This window comes from Sceloporus occidentalis, unplaced genomic scaffold (assembly GCF_023333645.1).
Source record: "Sceloporus occidentalis isolate IW3139 unplaced genomic scaffold, rSceOcc1.0.p SCAF_5, whole genome shotgun sequence".
Taxonomy (NCBI): Eukaryota; Metazoa; Chordata; class Lepidosauria; order Squamata; family Phrynosomatidae; genus Sceloporus; species Sceloporus occidentalis.
The window spans coordinates 104,895,111-104,919,125 of NW_028316985.1; the positions used below are offsets into that span (position 1 = coordinate 104,895,111).

General features: G+C 38.5%; 1 protein-coding gene across 2 annotated transcripts in view; it reads right to left on the reverse strand.

Annotated features, from left to right (window-relative positions):
* Window positions 1-2,403: 2,403 nt before the first annotated feature.
* LOC149312620 (semaphorin-3A) overlaps window positions 2,404-24,015 on the reverse strand; it is a 221,756-nt gene continuing 200,144 nt past the window's right edge. For both annotated transcript variants that reach the window (XM_089525014.1, XM_089525015.1), the window contains exons 13-17: window positions 21,370-21,411; window positions 17,143-17,300; window positions 13,723-13,790; window positions 6,955-7,097; window positions 2,404-3,978 (exon numbers count right to left, since the gene is read on the reverse strand). In XM_089525014.1, the coding sequence (XP_089381140.1) occupies window positions 3,523-3,978; window positions 6,955-7,097; window positions 13,723-13,790; window positions 17,143-17,300; window positions 21,370-21,411 (867 nt within the window). In that variant the 3' untranslated portion in view covers window positions 2,404-3,522. The remainder of the gene's footprint in view (window positions 3,979-6,954; window positions 7,098-13,722; window positions 13,791-17,142; window positions 17,301-21,369; window positions 21,412-24,015) is intronic.

Genomic DNA, 24,015 nt, shown 5'->3' on the forward strand with positions numbered 1-24,015 from the left:
AAATTGTCCAAATGGGTGACTGAGACAGTGGCACCTTTGCTTTCTGATGGTTCAATGTACACAAGCTTTGTTCCATACACAAAATCATTTAAAATATTGTGTATAAAATGACCTTCAGGCTATGCGTTTAAGGTGTATACAAAACAGAAATGAATTTCATGTTTAAATTTGGATACCATCTCCTAAATATCTTATTAAGTATATGCAAATATTCCAAAATCCAAAAAAACAATAAAATAAAAAATAAAATCTGAAGCTCAAAACTCTTCTGGTCCCAAGTATTTTGGATAAGGGAGACTAGCCTGTAATTCTAAGGAAGGGAATCACATTTTGAACTACATATCATTTTCAGATGTCTCTGCATTCAGGGGGGAAAAAACAAAACAAAAAAACCCCACATGAAACATTATTTTATCTCATCCTCCCAATATATAATATGCCAGAACAATGATCATAAACACACCTTTTCTATGTATTCCGTAGTGATCCTGTTCAGTATTAGATCATAAGCTGTATTTAGGATACCATAACTTGGGGAATCATGTTTCTGTGATCCAAAAAACAACCTTTTCAGCTGAGCACCAGCCTAATAGAAGGGTTTCTAAGGCCCTGAAGATTGGGTATTGGGAAATGATGTCAGCAGCATTTTCCCAGTCATGAGGAACATTGGAAGAAGCTATTTCAGCAAGACCTCAATGAGTTTCAGCAGATGTCTGTTCTCAATGTACTCAATGATCATGAGAACACCTCCAGTAGATCTGCAATGCATCAGAAACCCTTTGATGTGGGCACTGTTTCACTAAATAGGTAGGGTTTTGGAGGGAGGTAGCATTATCACATGTAGTTATGATGGAGCTTCAATGTTGAAGTTACGTCTAATGATGTAGCATCTTGCCTAAAGTGTGTATACCCTGAATATGATATGTCTGTTTTTTGTTTAGTTTTATTTTTTGCTGGACAAACACATGAAGATACTGTTGAAGTAATTTTTTGTAGGAGATACAGATGTTGAACAAATTTGCACCGTCCTGCTGTTTTCCCTTGTGAGATGCATTCTGGAATGTGTAAAACAGTTGCTATCTGCTTAGGAGCAGAAGATCTAGTTAATGCTCCTCCATTCTACAGATAACATCTCCACAGATGAAGAAAGCATGCATATTCTGAAGTAAACTTCACTAAATTCAGCAGGGCTGTAACACCTAGAGAGGGACTTTCAGATTTTAGTGTAAGTGAGCACAAAATTAAAAGAATGTTCAGATTTTACCACTGTAACATTCAAACCTGCTGGAGATATAAATGTATTGCATATACCATTTCCCCCTCATGTTTCCATCTAATAGACAACTCATTAAGTTGTGCAAAGATTACTCTGTCAGTGCAAAACCTCCCATTGGCAGAAGTCACTTGCTTACATGAACTGCTCCTTGCAAAATTGTTCTATTGATCAAATATACTGAGTACAATATAAGTAACAGCATTGACTTTGGGTACTCATCCCTTGAATAAGAATGATTCTTACATTCATAATATAAGAAATTCTGGAAACACAAATCTGTAGATACATCACCTTTATCAAGAGAACATGATTTGCTCATGAAAATAAATGCATTTGTAGGTCTCTCTACACAAAAGTCTGCCAAGTAGGGAGAAGAAAGTCCTCAACTAGCAATGGACAAAAAATGTGGGTAGTCTTTATTCATAACCACACAAAGACTCATGAACACCCCAAGTCAGTGCAGTATGTATTGGATATATAGGTGCACACAGTATTGTGTATGTACAGCCATATAACTATTGTTTTTGTAGTTCCCTGGGTTGCACCTAACCTGTTCTGTCTGATTGATGTTTGGATTTCTTGTGTTTAGGGAATAATTTCCACAAGGTCTGTTGTGGCCTGAAACCTCTGTGTTGCAAAAGATTCAGGGAATGTTCAGCTTTTGCCAAGCTGGTGCTCCGGAGAAGATGTGGTCTTCCATTTTCTTGATTCTTCACAATTGGCCATGCGAGTTAAAGATGAAGGACAGTGCAGTCCAAAACATCTGAGAGGGGTGGCACCAGGCTGGGGACCGTGCAATCATTTTATGCAACACAGTGGCCAAATCTGTTAGGCCTAATGACTGCTTTGTAAGAACTTAATATGTGTCACAGAACATATCCTACAATGCACTGGGACTCTAGTGGAATGCAAAAATGATTATTGGGGTACCTGTGATAAGCTTTCAAAGAACAAGAGCTTTCCCCAAGAACACAGTCTGAAAACCACTGCATTTTACTATCAAGAAATCAGCTAGTTCTGTATCCTAGCATTCAGTTTCCACCATCCATATAATAGGTCATGAGGACAGGAAATATTTTAATGCTATTCACAGTCTTTTGTAATTAGAAAGAAAATATACAGCTTAAGTCAACTGCGTTTCCCTTCATTGTTTCAATCCATTTCTTTTTGTATCAAAGTATTATACAAGTTGAAGTCTTTCATACTGAACAATTAGGGAGAAACAAGGAAAGAGAAATATGTCCATGCAAATACTTTTTTTTGCCAGAATAGTTCAGTTTGGAGGGAGAAGCTAGGTGAAAGTTATTCATTATATAGCATATCTTCCAAATTTGTTTGCTGTTTAAGAACATTTTCTAAAAACAATTATAATTGAAAAACAGAAAACGGAGCCTTCTCCCTATTAAAAAATTAGAAATTAAAGTATTAGAATATTGTCAATCAAAAAGCCTATTCTATTTTTTTTAAAAGAGCTATCTTTGACTGTATATTGGCTGTGGTACATTTAAATAATTGTTTTAATAAAATACATCTTTAGGTCAAAGATTAGAGAAGACATCAGTAGTAGGTCAGAGTGTTCCCTTTGCTTCAGATAATTAACGGTTGATGGTGGCCTGACTCAAATAAGCAATTACATACAGTATTGATTTTGTTCTTCCAGTACATATATAAACAACAGAACTAGTAGACCAAAAAAGAAGAAAGGAAACAGAAGAAGAAGAAGAAAGAAAAAAGGCAAAAGAAAGAAAAGAAAAGAAAAAGAAAGAAAGAAAGAAAGAAAGAAAGAAAGAATCTTGTGTTCAACCCAATGTGAAGGTGTTCATCAGCTTTATAATGTCCATGCAGTTTTTAAGGAAGCTCAAGAAAAGTCACATAGCTGATGAGCTCTTTTGCCCCTCCCCTTTTATTCCTTTTCTAAATGGCAGAATGACAGATGACACTTTTACACCTCAGTCCAGAGAGAAATGCTGAATCAGTCTTAATGCAGCATCCATGGAACAATAAGTTAGTTTCAGAGAGCTTACATCCTTGAAAAACTCAGGATCAATGGGACACGTCCAGCAGGAAATTGCTAACAAAACGGGTTCAATTTTAAGCCAGATGGAAATTGTTTGAGCTTCCCAGCTCTTTGTAAACATCCACCTAAATGCCATGGGGTGGGGGACATAATGGATATTGCATTTCATTTCCAGTTATCTGTCTATGCAAGTTTCTACTTAGATGAAGTTCCTAGAGGTAACTGTAGCTCAGACACTCCGCGGTGCCCTCTCAAACTCATGGGTCCTCCTGTTTCTGCCTTTCTTATTCTCTTGTAGATGCTTCCACTTGTTTGTATTCACTTGGGCATTGGCAGGTCTTTGCCGACGTTGTTTGCGGTCCCTTTTCCATACCTGCTCACAGAACTCGTCCATTGTGTTAAGGTTAGGGTGGTTGATGAGCTGCATGAAATCCCTATACCAGACTTTTTGGCTTGGAGTCATGCTGTTAGAAGCTTCTTTGATCTTGGAACTATCTCCATCTTCTTCTTTATGAAGCAGCTCTTCAAGGTGTTCTGTATCTATGATCTCCAGTGTCACTTTGAGAAGAGTCTGCATGAAGCCATGCTCTACAGCATGACAGAAATAAACTCCTGAGTCTTTCCGTTGTAGACTTCGCAGCAGAAGACCTTGCTCAGTCCGGATTAAACGGTCATCTATTTTGATCTGTGGATTGGAAAATAAAAGGGCGCACACTTTAATCAACTATCTCCAGCTACCATATATCAATATTATGTACCACCATGGTATGGGCCAGTGCTACTCAAACTGGTGATCCACAGACCAGTGCTGGCTCATGAGCCATTATCTGCCAGTCCCCTGAGAGATTCCAGGAAACAAAGAATCAGTAGGAAAAAGAAAAATAATGGTTCTTCAGATTAGATAGGTAAAGGAGCATTGCTATAGAATATACAGTGTTGGATTTGCACCAGTATGCAAAGGTATCTGGTAGCACTTTTGAGGCTAACTGTGAGAAAGAAGTTGGCAGCATAAGCTTTTGTAGACTTAAGTCTACAATCTAATCAAGTTGCATTGAAGAAGTGTACTCAGGAGCTTGAAGCCACCCCTGAGAAAGCCAGATTGGAGCCACAACAACCACATGCTGCCATTTTGCCAGCTCCAAAAGAAGTGACAAATAGCTGCTCCTTTTTGCTCTGGCAAAAATTTGGCTTTTCTGCTTTGCTGTAGATGGAAGCCGGCTTTCAGGAACTCCTGGTGACATGCAGGATGTAAATGCCACACTGCCAGCGTGCCTGTGAGCCAGCCCACCTGTGGGCAGCTGGGCGGTATGAAGTCGGCTTCACTCTGAAGCTGCTCAAATGGCGGTGCAAAGGGGTGGCCTGTTTTGCCCCTTCGTCTACAAAAGTTTTCTTTCTCTCAACTATTCTCAATGGTACTACAAGATTTCTTTGTAGACTAACATGACGATATCTTTGGATATGTACCGGGTAGACCTGAGTGCAAAACCATGCTCAGCCACAACCTTCATTACACAACATATTTTATCACTCCAACCTACTTCAAGCAGTCGTTTGAAGAGGGGAGAGATGGAACTACTCTATGTTTTTGTGCTATTATGGTTGATGTGTGGATTCAAGTCATTTCCAGTTTATGACAAACCTGAGCTGCCCCACCACAGGGTTTTCTTTGCAAGATTTGCTCAAGGAGGTTGCCTTTCCACTTTCCACTCAAACCACTACACTACACAGGCTCTATGTTTTTGTGTAATTGGGAAATATATGTAACATATACCCTGTTTCTTTATACATATTCCATGATTTCTGGACTTGTTAAAGAACTCTGCAAATTAAATTAACCAAACAAATTAAAATGATTGTGTGCAAGTGTGCACACTGATGTATGCAAGTTTGTTACACCCCATCCTTCACAGCATACAACTGATATAACTGACCAGACCTATTTCAGTAGCCACTTTGGCTGCCTGCATAAGTTTTCAGCCGCATATCCTGAGATCGAATGGTAAATGTCATTCCAAAGGGCATCAAAGTGTTCATCTGTGATGAGTGTAATGGAGAAATGTTAAGATTTTCAAAGGGCTCCCCCTTTCTCATGAATGTTAAATTAGAATGTAAGGGTTCTCTACCAGTAGATGTTAACTGGAGTCCTCAGCTCCAAATCCAGATCCCATGTTGATTCCTGCCATACTGCCAATCACAGATACAAAAATCTTTATCAGTGAATGGCCTCCATGACAATGATACTTAACAGCAAGCCATTCTGGGAAGAAAGGAGGAAGGCCTATACTATTCACCTGCTGTGTCCTACTCTTTCCTCAAAGTACTCCTTCATCCAACTTAGATTGCTGACATGTAACATGTAGCTTTTTTTATTTTGAGTGTGCTTGTATGTCTCTGTGTACTGTGTGTTCCATTATGCTTCTCTTTTAGATAGTCATGAAAAATACATCTAACCACTTTTATCTATGTGGCACAAGAATGACAAATGCATAAATACAGACATGTCATAATGGGATTTTATAAAGTTTAAGAAAATTCTTGCTATGGCACTGAAGTGAATGATACATCTCTCTTGGATTCTTCATGAAAAATACCATTTAAATGTCTTTAATCAAATCTCTCTCCCCCGCCATCAGTCTCACTCTCTCTGTGTTTCCTCTTCCTTACATCTTTCCTTCCTCTGCTCCCTTCCTCCCCCTTGGTTCATGTAAAGCTGTCTAGCCAACAGGGGAAAGGTTATTGCCATAAAAATGAGGTGATGAAGTGACCTTGCAGGCTAGGAGGATGTCTACATTTCTACTAATCCCTTTGAGCAACTGGGACAATGAAATGTATAACCATATTATTCTATAGGTAACTGCATAGGGGGGTGGGGGGCTTCAATGTCATCATTTAACAATTTCCGTACAATGTAAGCAAAGAATGTTTCTTGTTCCCATGGAGATTATGTTAGGAAGTTTAGATATCAAGGCACAACTAAAACAGACTCATTGAGACAATGGAATTTTATTAAGGGTTGTTTTACCATTCAGCATTTGATCCAGTGGGTCTACTCTTTCTGGGACTAACAATTAGATCCAGCTTTTAATTCCTTCTTAAGTATCTGTACATTGTTGTTGCTGGAAGGGACACTGAAGGTCTAACTCAAAGCTATTATAAGGACATTCCTTTGGGCTCCTCAGATACAAATCACAGTGTAAACAAAAACTGAAAATGATAGATGCAATTCAGGAACTCCTATTAAGGACCAAGTTGCACTTGACAGTCATTGGATTATATGACATTAGCAGCAAGTCCTCCCCCCCCCCACACACACACAAATGACCAGCAGTGGGATCCTTCATCTCATTGGGGGTGAAGCGTAACTGTTTGCTTCCCAACTAATATGATCAATCCAAGTTAGAGGCACCTTGTGAAAGAAAAAGTTCAAATATATTTAATAGCAAATTCCATAATGTCCCTACAATTTGCCCTTTGGAGTTGGTGTAGCCCATGAGGCAATAGTGAGGTATGTATGTATGTTCCCCATCACTGGTATAATAAAATGTTTGAATGCAGTGTGTAGAAGATCCATTTGGCCAATAATGAATAAAAGTCTGAAAACTGAGATTGAATTGTTAAACCCTGATTCAGTTTTTAAGCCCATGCATATTCGGAACCATACCTCTTCCTTTCGGTCATCATTTTGTTTCTGGAATTGCCAGTACACCAGAGCACGCTGAGATTTTGGACTGCACTCCAGGAAAGTACTGCTATTCTCTACACCATAGATAATCTTTTCTTCAATCCCATGTCCACTTGGATTATCTGTAGAAAAACAAGAAGGGAAATATGTTACTTATTCATTACGAGAAGACTTCATGTGCCACTGGAAGGTAGTAGGCCAAAGAAGACAGGTGTGCAGACATGTATTACATTCAAGTTTAATTTGAAAAGGAACTCATCAAAATCAGTCTGAAGTGACTGAATATTATACAGTGGCAGGTGAGGGGTTGTGTCACAGAACAAGTGTGGGGAAAGCATGACCCTATCATCTTTTCCCAATTGTTTGACTATGGTAAACTATTTGGAATGTATGTCTATACCAAGAGTTGTCCAGATGTTATTGGACTGCAAAGCCCTAACAAACCATGGCCAATGGTGAGGAATGCTAGGAGTTGCAGTCCAAAAATTTTGGGAAGGCCATACGATTGCCACCCCTCGCTGATATTAATGTTACACTTGCCCTTTCTTTAAATAAAAACAATTAGAAGTAAAATAAAATAAAAAGGACACAAACATGTTAGAGATTTAGTTATATGATGGAAACCTAGAACTGAATTATTATTTCAGTGAAAACTGTGACCCTCTATTATCACTTCGGTTTAGATTAATAATTCACTAGACTCTTTTAAAAGATTCTTTTCGGGGGACTTTGAGTGTTGAACAAACAAGATTTGGGTGCATTGGTGGAAGATCTAATTATGACTCAAGAGGTCTATGATCCTAATACTTTAATAGTCAACCATAAAATTTAAGGCCTCCAAAAAGTACTAAAACATGTTTAGATTATATGGCACTACAGTGTGTTGTAGCAGCTGTTAATGTCCACAAATCTTGTTTTTCTGGAAACAACATTCAATTAATCACTTCCTTTTGTAAGCCATATAATTTATGGAAATGTAACAGGGCTTATAAACTAGAACCTGTGGATGGGTGAAGGAAAGTGAAATAAATTACTTCCTTTTTGTAGCAATATTGTTTTCAAGTTATCCATCAATTGTCTGCAATGTTGAATTGCTTTTGGATTTATATGGCAATCGCTTCTACTCCAGCACCACAAAGGAATTAAGATATAAGATTTCAAGATTTCCTTTTAACTCTTTCAAAGCAAAAGTGTAGCAAAGCTACAATAATTATTAAGGGTATGCATACAAGAAAAAGTGAACAACATAAACTTGGGATAGATACAGAGATTCATTTCTACATTTGAAGGTATCATCTTTTTATGAAAGTCCTGTTTAATGTCTTCCATTCAATATTTCTTCATTTGTATTAGAGGTCACCAAAGAGTCTGAATGATTTCTTCCATAAGTCATACTGACAGCTTAGGAAAACTATTTTTTGCTACAACTTCCAGAATCCCTCAGACAAGCATAGCAGCAGGTTGGGAGATTCTGGAACTTAAAGGCTCTAAAAGTAAAGTTTCCAAAACACTGGTCACACTATGAAAACTGTCATAGAACCTGCCAGTTATAGAAATTTCATATAAGTATTTTGTCTTTGTGTTAGCATCTGCTTACCTTCTACTCAATGCTCTGATTCAAATCAGTACATTTCCACTGTTACCTGGTATATTTGCAATACTGTAATGGTAGACATGTCTAACTTGGAATTGGTTTAGTTGGATGTATCATTGCACAAACTGCAACAATGTCATTGTGTTTTTTGTTTTCATTTCATCCCGTTTGGACTACTGCAATACACTCTACAACGCCTTTGGAAACTGGCTGGAAACTTCAGTGGGTTCAAAATACTGCAGCCAGAATGCTGACCGGGGCCAGTTACAAGGGCCAGTTAACTTCCTTGTTAAAACATCTCCACTGGGAACAATTCAAAGTGCTGGTTATAACCAATAAAGCCCTACACGACTTGGGTCCAGACTATTTGAGAGACCATATCTCCCCATATGAACCTGTAAGAGGTCTAAGATCTGCAGGAGAAGGTTTTCTCTCCATCCCATCAAGATCACAGGCTTGCCTGGTGAGGACACAAGAGAGAGCCTTCTCAGCTGCTCCCACCTTCTCGAATGCCCTTCCTCAGGAGGCTAGGCTGGCCCGCACCCTGCTGGCCTTTTGCTGGCAAGTAAAAACATTTGTATGCCAGCAGGCTTTCTGTGCATAATGCATAGCATGGTGGTTTTAGGGAGCAGGTGGGTTTTTAATCTGTTTTTAACTTGTGTTTATTTTATGTGATTTTATATTATATTTTATATTGTGTATTTTATGTGATTTTATGTATAGATGTTTTATTTGTTTGAATTCTATTACAATTTTAAAGGTTTTATCTGGGAGCCACCTTGGCTCCCTCTGGGGAGAAAGGCGGGATATAAATGAAATAAATAAATAAAAGGGACACCATTTTACTATATCATTGTACTTAATGGGACTTGACCAAGGATTTTGATATCCATGGAGGTCCTGGAACCAAACACTGAGCCCAGTGCTTCAGAATGTCATCGCACTGTCCTTAGAACGGTCCTGTAGCATTCTAAAAAGGGGACGTAATGAGAATGGGATAGGGCTAAGAATGAATCTTACAGCACAGGGAAGGCCACCGCTGCTGCCAGACATTCCCATCATGTTCTACATCCATTCCAGAGGGCGCAATTTTTGAGAACTCTTTCGAACAGTTCTAAAAAATCACGCCCTCTGGAACAGATGTAGAATGCAATGGGAACATCTGGCGGTGGCCTTCCCCTGTCCGGTAAGATCCATTCTTAGCCCCATCTTGTTCTCATCACACCCCATCAGGGACAGTGTGATAAAGTTCTCAGTCTCAGTTGCTGGCCAGTCAACTAACTGTATTGTGCAGAGCAGTGTTTCTATTCCTCTAGAGCTGTTTTCATCCTTTGTCATCAAATACTGAAGAAGCAGAAATAGCCGCTATGATTGTGTCCATAGTGAGTGATTTACAAAAGAAAAGAGTATCTTAGGGTAAATGCTTTGTAGATCACTTTTCAGCTCACTTTTGATTTCACTTTGCAGTACTACACACTGAACCTTGTTCTAGTCATCTAGTAACTGTAGAATAAGCAACTTATTTCTTACTGCAGGCAAGCAAATATGACTCTTTTTATTGTGGGCTGGATTGAGACACATGGCCCCATACAGACAGGCCAAAATGAAGCTGCTTTGGGTCATTTGAAGGTATGCTGTTTAAATGATGCATGCATCCTAAGAGTTGGGAAGCCACGCCAAAGCCACGCTCCACTCCTAAGGACTGGAGTGCAGCTTTGGCACAGCTTCCAGACTCTTAGGACGCATGCATCATTTAAACAGCATACCTCCAAAGTGACCCAAAGCAGCTTTATTTTGACCTGTCTGTATGGGCCCTAAGCCATCTTTTTAAAAAGGTTATCACAGAAACAGACTTGTGCAGATCTATAGCTGAAGAAATATGAAAGTAGTATGGATAGGAACAAAATGTTTCATTCGTTCTGACCTATCAACCACTTGACCTTCTGAAATCTCTTCTACCTCATTCCCTTCAAAGAGTGATGCAGTAGTCTGCAACTACAGACATGGGTCTGCAAGATATCTGAACCTTACCAATTCTTTCTTTCTCAAAGTATCTTAAAAACAACAGATGAACACCACTGATTTTCTTTTGTTAAAAAAAAAAAAAGATTTGAGGGGGCACTGATGCCCCTCCCCCCAAATTGCATTTAGAGCATTGCTTTGGAGACTAAATTTTGGGGGAGCGAGCAGGTTAGAAGACCAGGTTGAACTCATGCAAGGTGACAGATGTTTGTGTACTGCAGATCCCACAATTATCTGAAGCTATTCAGATTAGGACTACTGGGATTGCAGCCCAATAACATCTATAGGACTAAATGATTTTCAGTCCTGTCTACTTATACACAAAATAAATACACAATAAACACCAAGTGAAAAAATGTAAATTTGAAAAAAAAACATAATTTGAAAATATTGCAGGCAATGTTACACAACTGAACAAATTCTTTAAAAAAAAGTCTAATACTTGTTCATTTTTCAATGGCTGTGGTCTCTAGAGAAAGTGACAACTTTTACTAGGCACAAACATTTTTGTGGAACTCAAATTATACCGGTAAATGACTACATGTGGAAGTAAATATATTGAGCTGTTGTTCCTATTCCCGTTGCTGTTGTTGTCATCATAATCTTCACCATCATTGTCATCATTCTTCGGTTTCACAATCCATCAGGTGGCTTGAGTTTGACATAGGCAGTTTTCAGATTCCAAGAATTTAGAAATCAGTATGGTATCAGGATAATTTGGCATGTTCCCAGAAATATCACTTTTTGTAACTGTTGATACAAAAGCTGTCGTGACCTTCTCTATGACAATTTCATTCAGTTGTGTTCTAAGTTTGTTTGGAATTGCACTGGAATCACAATTGGAGTCACAATTGGTTTTGTTTCTAAGAGGTACTATTTTTAGATTGCAAGGTGGTTGTTGTTGTTATTGTTGTCATTGAAATCCACTCAATCCTAAGTAGGTCTTCTGGTTCTCCATGGGCTTCAGTTTCAGACACCTTGGCTTAGGTGTGGACAATTATCAAAATCAAGCACTCTGATGAATTTTAAACCTGACAATAACCCTTTCTGTCCATTAGAGGGTAGTGCTGCATAGGTTTAACCAAAGCTACATTTTTTCACTGCTGTATTGGAATGTGCATGTCTAATTGGTGAACAAGAATGAATAGTTCATGTACCATCTTGTTTCTGAATTGGACATTAATAAATAACCATATAATTAATAAACCACCTAACAAATAGCTCTTGAAAAAGCTTTTTAACAATGTAAATACAAGTTGCATGAAGAGGGACAAGCACTTATCAGTTTTTATCGACAGTGGACAAGCATAATGTAGAAAACACTTTAGTGGGACTAAATCAATTTAAAAGCTTAATTACTCTTTATTGGCTGACAGCAGTTTTAGCTCAAGTCCCTTATCCACATACCAAAACCCAGTTAGCCCCACTGAATGTGGTGGGACTTAGTATGGGTACAGACATACACAAATTGTTCTGTATACTATTACAGACAAACTATCAATTTTGGTTTCTCCCAACTTTTTAATTTCTTAAATTATTATTATTTCAATAAATTATTATTTTTTATTTTTGCAAATTTCATTATGTTCTCATTGAAAAAGAAACAGAACATAATTATCCATGACTAATTTCAGTAATTACTTCAGTAATTATGGCTTATTTCCATCATGGAGAGGATTTGTTGTACCTGCCTGCCATGTACATGTTCCAGTCACCAGCAGAATGGACCTCCTTCTCACAAGGCAGTCTGTTCCTGGTAAAGCAGGATTTGGAGGGATTTATGATCATGACAATAAGGTCACAATCATGACTAAGAAGGGACTGTAAATATGAAACACTTACAGACTGGTGAATCTTATAACAGTTTTGTATTCATGAACATTATTTATTTCCATGACTGTGGTACTATTTCCATGATTGTACACACACATATACACACACCCATCAGCTGCATGGGGAGAAGTAGATCCATTCTGTTGGAGACTGGAGCGTGAGTGAATGACACTCCCATGGGGTATGGAAGGGCCAGGCCAGGATATGTTATTTAACTAATAGCTGCTACAGGGTTCTGGACCATTCTTTTAAGAGATAACCTCTAAGGTTGGACAAATCTGCTAATTGCACTTCAGCACATAGTCAAATGATTTAACTCTCAAGTTCTTTCTCTCTTATTTATGAAAAAAAATTAATTTGGAAAGCTCTTATCAATTAATGAACTCAGTGATATGCCCTTGGCAACAAGCTGTTTTCTGGCACTTCAGTATTGCTGAGAGAGTGATGGACAGAGGAGAGGTGTCCCTTCTCTGGATGGAAGTAAAATCTAACACACATGGTAGAAAGTGATTCAGCAAAGGTATATGAAAGATTTATGTTTAGTCAATGCTATGAGTGAGCATTTTGAGGTATATAGAAAATGCTTCCTCATTACATAAATAAATAAGTAACATTTCATACAATGGTGGAATCAAACAGCTCTATGGAATGTTGTTCTTATGAAATAAAATACAAAGGATTTCTGAAGCTTATTTCTTCCTTGGGCATCAAAAGGTAAAAGTCAAATAACACAAGTATACACAGTTCACTGAGCTCTGCAGAATAATATAACAGGATAATAGATATATAATACTCCCAATCTGTGTGGATTTATTCCCGAATAAATGTGTTACAAAGCAGTTGCAAGTGTGTGCCTCTACAGATGCCACTGAACTGCAACACCTAAAGCCCTACACAATGGTAAAGAGTACTGAGAGTTGAGGCTCAGCTTATCCTTGATGTAAACTGACATTAAAAAACCCACAGATCTAATGCCAGATACTATGGAATTATGTGATGGCTGGAGCAGATGTGTCTACTATGTACAGTGCAAAACTATGTGCAGTGGAAAACTCAGAGGGAAGTCGCATTTTATTCAATAGACCAGAGGCTTTACTTATATACACATTTACCTGGCAATAAACCTTTTGAACTGTGGGAGGACCTACTGATAAGAAAAAGAATATTAAAATTATTCTCCTGTTGATGAGAGAGCAGTAGATTTGCAGTGGATAGAAGGGGAAGTACAATAGTCTAATTCCAATTCCGACTTTTTTCTTTGTGGAGCAAGATAGTGAACAGGTTGAGATATAACTTACCATGATGCTGTAGATCTGAGCAATGAGTAAGAGGGTCACCATTTCGTATATCTTGTCGTCTAGTGCGTCTAAAATAAATCAGAAAAAAATTATAAGTGTTCGTGGAATTCATCTGTTGTGTTTGTATCAATAAGGAAAGACCACCTTTAGATTTTTTTTCCTAGCTAGAGAACAATTTGTTTCATAGAAATTTAGCACTTGAAGCATATGCTATCATGAAGAAAATTGTTGTGAAAATTTCACTTGCTAAATCTCTGTGTTAGATAAAGGCATGGAGTTTGCCTATGAAAAATAAGGTGGGGTAGTAGGATATAGAGATATTTGGCTCAACTGTAGACTAAAGTTATGAGATTCTGAATGAATTAGTTGAGCATATGTGAATGTGAAGCACCATTTTCTTTCAATGACTTTGCACTTGGTAGTCAATACTTCCAACACAAGCAAGCATATCTCATTGTGAATAATCAGGGGAAGACCATTTAGTCTGTATTGATTATGATTAAATTTACAGTCTGGTTTCTAGGGATTTAGATCAATGAGAGTTCAACATAGACTTAAAGTATCCTGTCATTTAACTTTCCTAAATATACAGTGAATCTTGAATTTCACCTCTTCTATGAGGAACAAATAAATCAAGTTAGGTAACCTAGCATCTTCAAACCTTTGATTTGTATATCAGATTCAGAAATATATTGATTGTCTAGATTTAAAATGGTTTAATTCAGTAATTCAGTAACTGGCGTTCCACAAATTGGGTAGATGAGAATTCCTAACAGACAGATCTAACTATTTCCGTGAATCAAGAAGTCTTTAGATTCTGTGGGGATAGCCTTGAAAATCAAAACTAGTAATATACATTGTGAGTATAGATCTCTCCTCAAAGTTAAGTTGAGCTATCATGTTTACCTAATACCCCTGAAGTACATATAAGCTTAAGGAAAATAAGAATAAGGTTAAATCTTAGGTGCGCTGAGGGGAAAAAAGACTCCACTAATCTGCAACAAAACTGTCCATAAAATGGGATATATAATTTGTGTTGGTCAAAACATTGCTATTTGCTATGTTCAAAGCCTCATTAGGTTAAAACTATAATAATTATAATGCAAAGTAATGTTGCTTTAAGCAATCTTATACCTTCAAATGAATCTCTTACTTTTCTCTAATTTGTGCCATAAAAAATAAAACATTTTATAGAAAACAAAACCATTTGAAATGCTGGTATGTATTCAGTATGATTACTACTGTTATAGTCGCTTTGTCTGTTTCTTTTGTCACAAAACAGCAGTGGCACAACCTCCTCCTCCCTGAATCCATAAAAAAGGATGGCTCAGAGTAGAAGAAAAGGATAGGGCAAACTAAGATGTTGTTAGAGGCTGAATGCTTCACTTGAAGAAGAAAAGAAACATATAAGGAATGAGAAGACAGGAAATGATTGGGGAGAGAAAAGAGGATTAGAGGACTGAATAATGGATTTCCAGGTCCTGAAATCATCTAAGCAGAAGCCAAAGGGGGGGGGGGGGGGAATCACAATTGTTTATAGTCCTCAGCTTTCTGTTGTAAAAGTCTTCTTTAAAAAAGAAGGAAGAATAATGTAAGTCTAAAACATTCAGCATCATAAAAGAGAAAAATCTTAAAAAGAGAATTCTTTTAAAAATGAATTCAAACTAAATTGGTCTTGCTTGGCTCCAGTGAAATGAACTCATACATGACTTTTCCCAAAAGTGTAATACAAATCAAGCCTCACTTGCAATATATGTGGCACTGTGTTTTTTCTGCTACTACTGTTTTAATGTCTTAATGTTTTTATTGGTATCTGATGTATCTATTTTTTATATCTCACCTTGGGAAGGTCTTCTCCTGGAGCATGTCATATACAGCTTTGAGTTAAACCAATAGAAATAAATACCAGTTCCACTCAAACACCATCTCATTTCATTTAAAGGAATTATTTTCCTGAATGTAAATTCTAATAAATCAGGGCTTAAGATTTGCTATTAAAAACTAATCTGAACTTGGGTGAAGAGTCAGCTGTATTTCAGCGAATAAACCCAAGTTATGTTTGCAAATGTTACTTTTTTTTCCCAAAGTAACAAGATAATCTTCACAGGGGACTTGGGAAAGAAGGGAATAGAGGATAGCAGAAGAAATCTGAAGACTTGCTGTTCTTCATTTTGCCTCATTGCTTTGGAAACTCTTACAGAAACAGAAGGTACAGAGCTGCATCCTGCTAAGAGTCTGGCAACCTTTATGCAATCACATTCTTGGGCTGTAGGCTTGCAAACTGCAATGAAAGGGTTTTTTGTTGTTGTTGCTGCTCTTTCCATTATGACTTTATTCTTAATTATTATTGTTATTATTATTATTATTATTATTATTATTATTATTTATACCCTGCTCTTCAGCCAAAAGGCTATCAGAGTGGTTTACTCAAGTGTCCACCAGCCATTTCACGAAGCATAAGCTGGCATTACCGTTAGTCACCCAAGAATTGATATATCACTTGTTTTGTTCTAAAACATCAATTTTCCCTATACAAATATCACTACTTGTTTAACCATCTCTTGCAAAATCAGCAACATCTCAGGGCCTCACCTTTGCTTTTAATAACCACAAAATAAGCAAACTCAAAGAGATCAACAGCCAGAATCAAAATTGCTCCTAGGAGTACTCAAGGACATGACCATTTCCAATAGTTTTTTTCCCTTTAACCTTTCTTACAGTGAAAAGCTGCCCTAAATTGTTTTACAGACCTCTGTGTCATTTCCTTTAGTTTCAAAAATGCTTTGCCATGGGGCACAAGGGAATGCCTATCTCACAGAAAGCTGCTGTTTGGGTTTGTAGAACAATTTTTGGGGTTTTTAGTTAGTACCACATAAAATGGAAGAGTAAGTCTAAAATGACACACTTATAGAACCACTCAGATAATGAAAACAAAACTTACCATTAGCTAACTTGGCTTTTTTAAAAAAGGTGGCAGTCTAATTCTTGGTCTCTCAGTGGAGATTGGGTGGGATTGCTAAATAGAACATTCATGGTCAGGAGAAATACACCCCTCACCACTAGATATTACAAGCTGCTATTATCTTGTCTAGTTTGCAAGCTTCCAGGCTTGCCATGACTGAAAACTGAATGCTGTTCAGTTCATTACATCTGTACATTCAAAACAGTCACAGCAATATCAAGATATCACTTGAACTGTAGTGGCTGGTGGCATTCATGTCAGGGGGGTAGTGAATTCTTTCTAGATCTTAGAAATTAAAGGAACTATCTTTTAAAGTAATGAACCCTAGCCCTCCAAACAGCATCAGACTAAAACCTGGAGTGGGTTCACTAACCCAGTAACATGATGCCACCCCCAACTATGGGCCTGAAACAGTTAAGGAAGGAGATTAGGGAAGTAATGGAGGAGTTATTTCTTACCTTTTAGCAGTGGGAAAGTAACGGGAGCATGAGGAGCCATCCCAGGCACAATATGGGTCTCTAGCAAGGCAGCACTCCGCACATGCTTTCCCATAAACATCACAGCGGTGCAGCGGAAGCTGTGACACTCCAATAGCTGAGCCAATATAGAGCTGTTGCTATTTGTAGAGAGAAGAGAACAATGTAAGTAGAATCAGCAATTTTCTGAAAAGGTATTATTATAAATCTATATCTATCAGAAAATTGGCTATTGCCATAATGTGACAAAAAGTGAAAGCTCTCTGTTGTTTTCTGTTCACTCGTTGAACTTCAGCTTCTGTGCAACTTTGCCACATACACTTTTCTTGTATTTTTTTAAAGGAATGTGCCTATGTCTTCTATAAGAAAATATATATTTTCTATTGAACATGGATATTAGCACATTTCCTTTGTGGGCAGCTGCAACGTGCAGCTGAACACAGACACCTGAATCTTTATAGGCATCACTTCCCCGCTCCATGTTGTAATAATCCAAGCCCATGTGTCCATTTGTTTGCCTATCCATCCACATTGTATCTTATATACTGGATTTTTCTGTATTCAGGGGTCTGAATGACTGTAAGTGGTGTTGGTGTTTGCCATTATAGTGGCGATAATGATTGTTTTTATGTCCACATTGCCAAGTACGATGTCTCTTCAGGCATAAAACCACCACTTAGTCTACCAGAATGAATGTGACCTGGCAGGATATCCAAGAGTTTGTTGGCCAAAAAGGACCATCTACAAACCATGTGGTCCAATAGCAAAGTAGAAAGGAAAACACAAAGGCTCCAGTCCAGAAGCTGGTGAGTGCCCCATTATTGTTGTTGTTGTTGTTGTTGTTATTATTATTTATTTAGCTCTGTAAATTTACACAGCACTGTACATACAATCTTTTAATTAGACGGTTCCCTGAGTGCTCACATTGCACATCTGTAACTGCAGGTTCCTCTGTTCACTCCAGTTGAATGGGAGGAAATTTTGTTTCAATAAAAGGATAAAACTGAGGAAGCTGTTTTGATAGTAATCTTTTGTTCTGAAAGGGGCATAAAGTTAATCACTTCATACTATGAAGTCTCCATAGCACACAGCACACAAAGAACAATGCATTGAGGAGACAGGAGTGTTCTAGGATCAGGAATCAACATGCTCTCAAAAACACCTTTGTTAGATGTGTCATGCCAGCAGCTTGTCAGTGTCTCACAAGTAAGTGTTGTCCCCCCCCCCCCTCCAGCCACACATGCTTCACTCAAGGCTAGACTGGCACTTCACTTGCTATGAATAACCTGAGCTTTCTTAGCTGGAGAGAACATTAATACTGTAAATTTGTTTTCCAGAGGATCAGGGAGAATTGTAATCCCTCCTGAATACATAAACAGGTCTTTGATCGAGAAGTTGTACTTAAATGCATGGCTCATTATACTTGTGATCGGCTCCTTTAAAAAGAATGTACTTGTAAAAATAATCAAAAGCAGAGCATTCTGGTACCATATGAACATACGTATATATAAAACTTGACAGCTTTGTTTTGAAAATAGTTTTCTCTATAATAGCACATTCTTTTACTTCTCACCCCCCTTGTTGTTTTAGGTGATAAACTGCAGGGAAAGAGGTCTCAAACAAAATATTTCATGTCAAACGCATTGATTTTAGGCAAGGTTCCAATATACAGTGGGGTTCCCAGCTGGACAGTACAGAATTGAAACTGTAGAAATTGATTTACATCTTTCCCATCGAAAGCAATATCAGTGACCTTCAGCACATGCATCTTTGTTTTACTTTCCTTTTGAAAATACAACATAAAGCAACAAGAAGGATTTGTTGGGAAATTAGAAAAGTGACAGAACTAATTAGTAGTATGAAATTTATTGGTGTTTTCCAATTAGAATAGAGCCACTGAATTAACTAGTGCATAGTGAGTGAATTTAGGCAAACCCCATTGATTTAATGAGTCTGTTCTAGGCAAATAATAAGATTTAGCAATGGGGTTGCATCCAGACTTAATGATGTTTGGTGTAGGCCCATTTAAATAATTGACACTCAAGATACTATCTTATTTCACTTATTTCATAGGACCTATTCTAAGCAATGGGCAAATCTAGATTTAGCTCATAGGGTTATATATTTGTAAGGTCCTAAGCTCAGCAGTTTATACCACCCTTCTACCATGAACACATATAATCATGCCTTATCAAGTATGATTAGTATTTGGATGGGAGATCACTGGTGATTACCACGAAGACCTAGGAAAGAATCCTGCCTGAAAGAGAGGCATCACTCTCAGTCAGAGTGGACAGTGCAGTTGCCCCTCCTTTCTTGTGGACATGAGATCCGTGTTCTGGGCATAGTACAAGGTGTTGGTTATTACCTTTAAAGCCCTATATGGATACATGGCTTGGGCCCAACTTATTTAAAGGAACACCTACTTCCATACAATGCACCCCGTCATCTCAGGTCCTCTGAGAGGAACTTAGTGCAGCCTATAAAGACCAGATTGACTGTGACCTCTCAGAGGGCTTTTTCTGAAACCGCTCCCAGCCTGTGGAATGGCCTGCCAGACAAGATCTGTCAAATCACTAATCTAGATAGCTTCAAGAAAGCTGTTAAAATGGATCTCTTCTGGCAGGCCTTCCCAGAATAAATTACTTGGCCATGTAGTGACCCCCCACATATATCTGATGACTCTGCCCACTGTTATTGTTTTAATTGTTCATGTAATTTCAACCTTAAACTGTTTAATTCTTTTTTAAGGGGGGTATTGTGTATATATGGTATATTCTTTTAGCATTGTAAGCAGCTTTGATTGTCTTTACAAAAAGCAGGGTAGAAATAAAAGTTTATTATTATTATTATCATTATTCTCTTATACACGGAGGGGTGACCTCTGTTAACTCCAATGGGGCACACCCTGTATGCTCGCAGGGGTGTGCCCCATTTAAGCCTATAGGGCTTGAATACATATGAATTTCCATTTTCATGGGGATGGTGGTCCAGAACGGATCCGCTGCAAAAGCGGAGGGTCGACTGTACTAGGCTAGTTGGACTAATGGTCTTATTCAATAAAAGGCAGTCTCCAAAGTTCCTATGGTAGACAACCTCCTTTGCATGTAAAAGGTCCTAAGTACAGTGCCTAATAACTCCAGGAAGAATTGGCTATTTCTACCTGAGACCCTAGAGAGCTACTGCCAGTTTGTGTGGAGAAAACAGAATAGATGAACTGAAGTAATGACTCTCTCCTGTCTTCCATGAATAAGGTTTAACTCTCCCATTCTGAGCATTTGGATAATTAGCCAGATTTTTATTAGTTAGAGGCAGTATAGACTGGCACTTTTTGCTGGCTTGACTGTGGAATAGGGCCACACACCTCCAGCCCTAGTTCAGCCACTTGGCTGCCATCATGGCGCCCGCCCATCCATATGGTGCACACCATGATGGTGTCCATGGGATGCAGCACCCCAATGGCGCTGGCCAGAAGGGGTGTCATCATGGTGTGCAAGTGCACCAATGATGCCCCTTCCAGGAAGCTTCTCAGAGTAGCTTCCTTTGGAGTATGGATCGGTGCCACAGCATGCAGCTGCTGTGGCACCGATCCAGGGCATATAGGGGTGGCATCTAGCCACCCATCTGTATAGCCCACCCAGACTATATATGCCTGAGCACACTGTCAATCTTTATGAAGGAAGAGGCAGAAAGATTTCGAACATTGTGGTGTAGTGGACTGAGAACTGGACTATGAGTCTGGAGACCAAGGTTCTATTCTCAGCTCAGCCAAAAAATCACCAGGTCACCTTGGACAAGTCATATACTTTAATCTTTCAGGGGAAAGCAATGGCAAACTCCTCTAACAGATCTTGGCAAGAAAACCTCCTCTAACAGATCTTGGCAAGAAAACCCCACCTTAGGGTCACCATAAGCTGGAAACATTTTGAAGACACACAACAACAACAACAACAACAGCAACAACAACAACAACAACATTTATTGCAGATAATACATTATCATTTCATTTTTCTCTTAATTGCTAGCAACACATAAATAAAGATTTCCCTTTTTCCTTGTCTGTCAATTTTTCTGTGAGAAAAACCAGAAACATGGGTAAATAAGAAGTGGGATGGAAGTAGCATTGATAGCAACTAAGAGAGCAAAGTTAAATTTCTAATATGCAAGACCAACAAGTATTTAAAGACAGCAAGGTGATGTGCACTATACCTGTTTAGTGGAAATCTTCATGGCTGAAATCATTGTAGGCTCCTAGAAAAGAGAATTATATTGAAAATTTGCTTTCAGTAGCTGTTTTCTTAAAGATGATGACTATCTTGCAGTTGTTTTTTTAATGACATTCACACTGGAATAATATTGTTGCCACCCTGGTTGTGTTGCACAGAGAGGCAGGATATCATCATCATCATCATCATCATCATCATGGCTCACACAATTGAGTGGGTCAGTCCATGAACTAATAAGCAAATTTTCTACAGCTCCCTGAAACTTGGGAACCAAGGTCAGTACATTTCCCTCTTCTTTCATCCCCAAATTCTCCCTTCCCTTCATACTGTTAACCATATTTTCAGATTCAACTGAAGCTATGCAGTTTCCTCTTGTTCAGAGTTTACAAACTCACTCCATTTATTTTATGATCTCTTGTTTCACATCACTAAATGCTGTTGTTGGAGTTGTGGTGATAACACTTTGGTAAATATCTCAGTGTGTGTGTGTATGTGGGGGGGGGGGGAGAATTCAGTACATGATTGCTATTGTTTTTTAATATGAACTATCTATAGAACTCATTCAAGCATTACATCTTACTGTTTCTTATGGTTCCAATTTTTATCCAGGTATATTCCCAGAGTTCAAACCAAGCTTTCATAGTTTACCCCACTAATCCTTTAGAGAACTAGATGTTGCTCAGTGGATACTAAGCATGCACACTCTCCATTGCAAATGGGTTATTAAATATGGTATTGTATGGCATCCATTACAGATTACACTGAAATGTTTGCTCAGCTGTTCAGGGAGACACTGCACAAATCAGGTTAAAATGGCATTTGTTATCAATGTAATACATCTGGAATGCCTTCAGTTTCACTGGAATTGTAAATGAAAAGCATTGTTTTTGGCGTATGGCAACCCAGCCTGTTAACTTCATTCTTTGGTGACAGAAAATTAAATCCATCCACCCCAGGGATATGTGAAAACTCAAACGTGATGGGTTACAGTGAAATTTCATATCAGGTTTCTATACAGGACTCAGTTCTTTTGGAATTTTTTTTAAAAAGCCTTCACACTTCATCTGCACCTGCAATGAAAATGAGGTCAAAATATTTTATGTTAGCTGATAAGGAACCCAGAGTCACGCTAAGTGTTGTTGACTGTAAATTCTCAGTAACATGTGAACAATGTGAACTAAGAGCTTCCATCACTTACTTCTCCTCACTTCTCCTAATTTATGTTTCTTTTCTTTTTTTCAGTTCTTCGGCCAATCAATATTATGAATAGCAAAGGTGTATTTACTGGGCTAGGCCAGCTACTGCCTTTGCCTTGGTCTTCATTCTACCCCTCCCAACTGCCAGTCCAGGCAGGGTAAGGCAATATGAATTTGCCCCCCCCCCTCCCTTTTGTTTGTTTTCCCATGCTGGATGCAGGTATCATCCCCACTTCACTTTGATTTTAATGAAAGGCACTGAAAGAAGAAATCTCCTTATTTAATAAAGCTAAATAAAAAAAGAATAGTAAGTATGCATGATGCAGTGATGTGTTTTTGTGCATAGGGACTTGCATGGATAAACACAGAATGTTTTCTTGTCATATATATATATATTTCCTGGTCATTCAATAATTTTCAGGTGCCAAATTACAATTTGTGAGAATATCCGTATAGGGTGAAGACCTGCTATGTTAGAAGAGCAACACCCTGAATTCCAAGAAGAGCCAGTTGTACTCCTCATTAAACTACTTTTAAATGTAGACCTTAAAAGCTTTCTATTTTGGAACTACATATACTGTAGTTCAAAGCTCACATGAATGGTTTTCTGGTTCTCTCTCAAAGGCTTTAATTTGAGTTAGGAGTCACAGATTAAAGCCTTAGCAACTGGTGAAAGTGTTCTATGAGGATTATGACACATGGACTCACCATCTGGGAATCGCTGGGGAAACATTAGGTAAGTGTGTGTGTGTGTAACCCTGAAGCAGTTCCCCAGCATCATGAAATCGCCAGCTCCCTCTGGCATCCCTCTAGTGTCATGGAATCGTTCAGGTAAAGGCAATTTGCTATTAACTCAAAGTTTCTGTTAATAGGAAATTGCCTCTCCCTGAACGATACCATGACACAAGGAACCTTACCTCACAGGGCTCCTGGGACTGCCTGAGAATGGTCCAAGAAGAGCCAGGAAGGGAATGGAATGACTGGGGGAGGCATTTTACTGCACAGAAGGAAGTCCCTCACTTGTTCTGTTCCCCTCTCTTCTGTTCCCATTCTGTTCCAGAGGAGGTGATTTTTGAGAACTGTTCTGAACAGTTCTCCAAAATTGCATCCTCTGCAATGGAATGAGAATGGAAGGAAAGGGAATAGAATGTTTGTGGGACTTCTCTGTGCAGTAAATGTGTCCCCCACTTATTCCACACTCATTTCAGGCCCCTTCTGTTCCATTCTCAGGCCGTTCCGTGGAGCTCTTGTGCGGTAAGGTCCTAGAGTGATGCTAGAGGGAGCTGATGAATGCATAATGCTGGGGAAGCGCTTCCGGGTTACACACATGCACGCTTCCCTAACGTTTCCCCAGTGATTCCCAGACGTGAGTCCATGTGTGATAATCTTCTAAGAGCAAATATACTTTATGGCAAGGAAGGATCAGTTCTGCT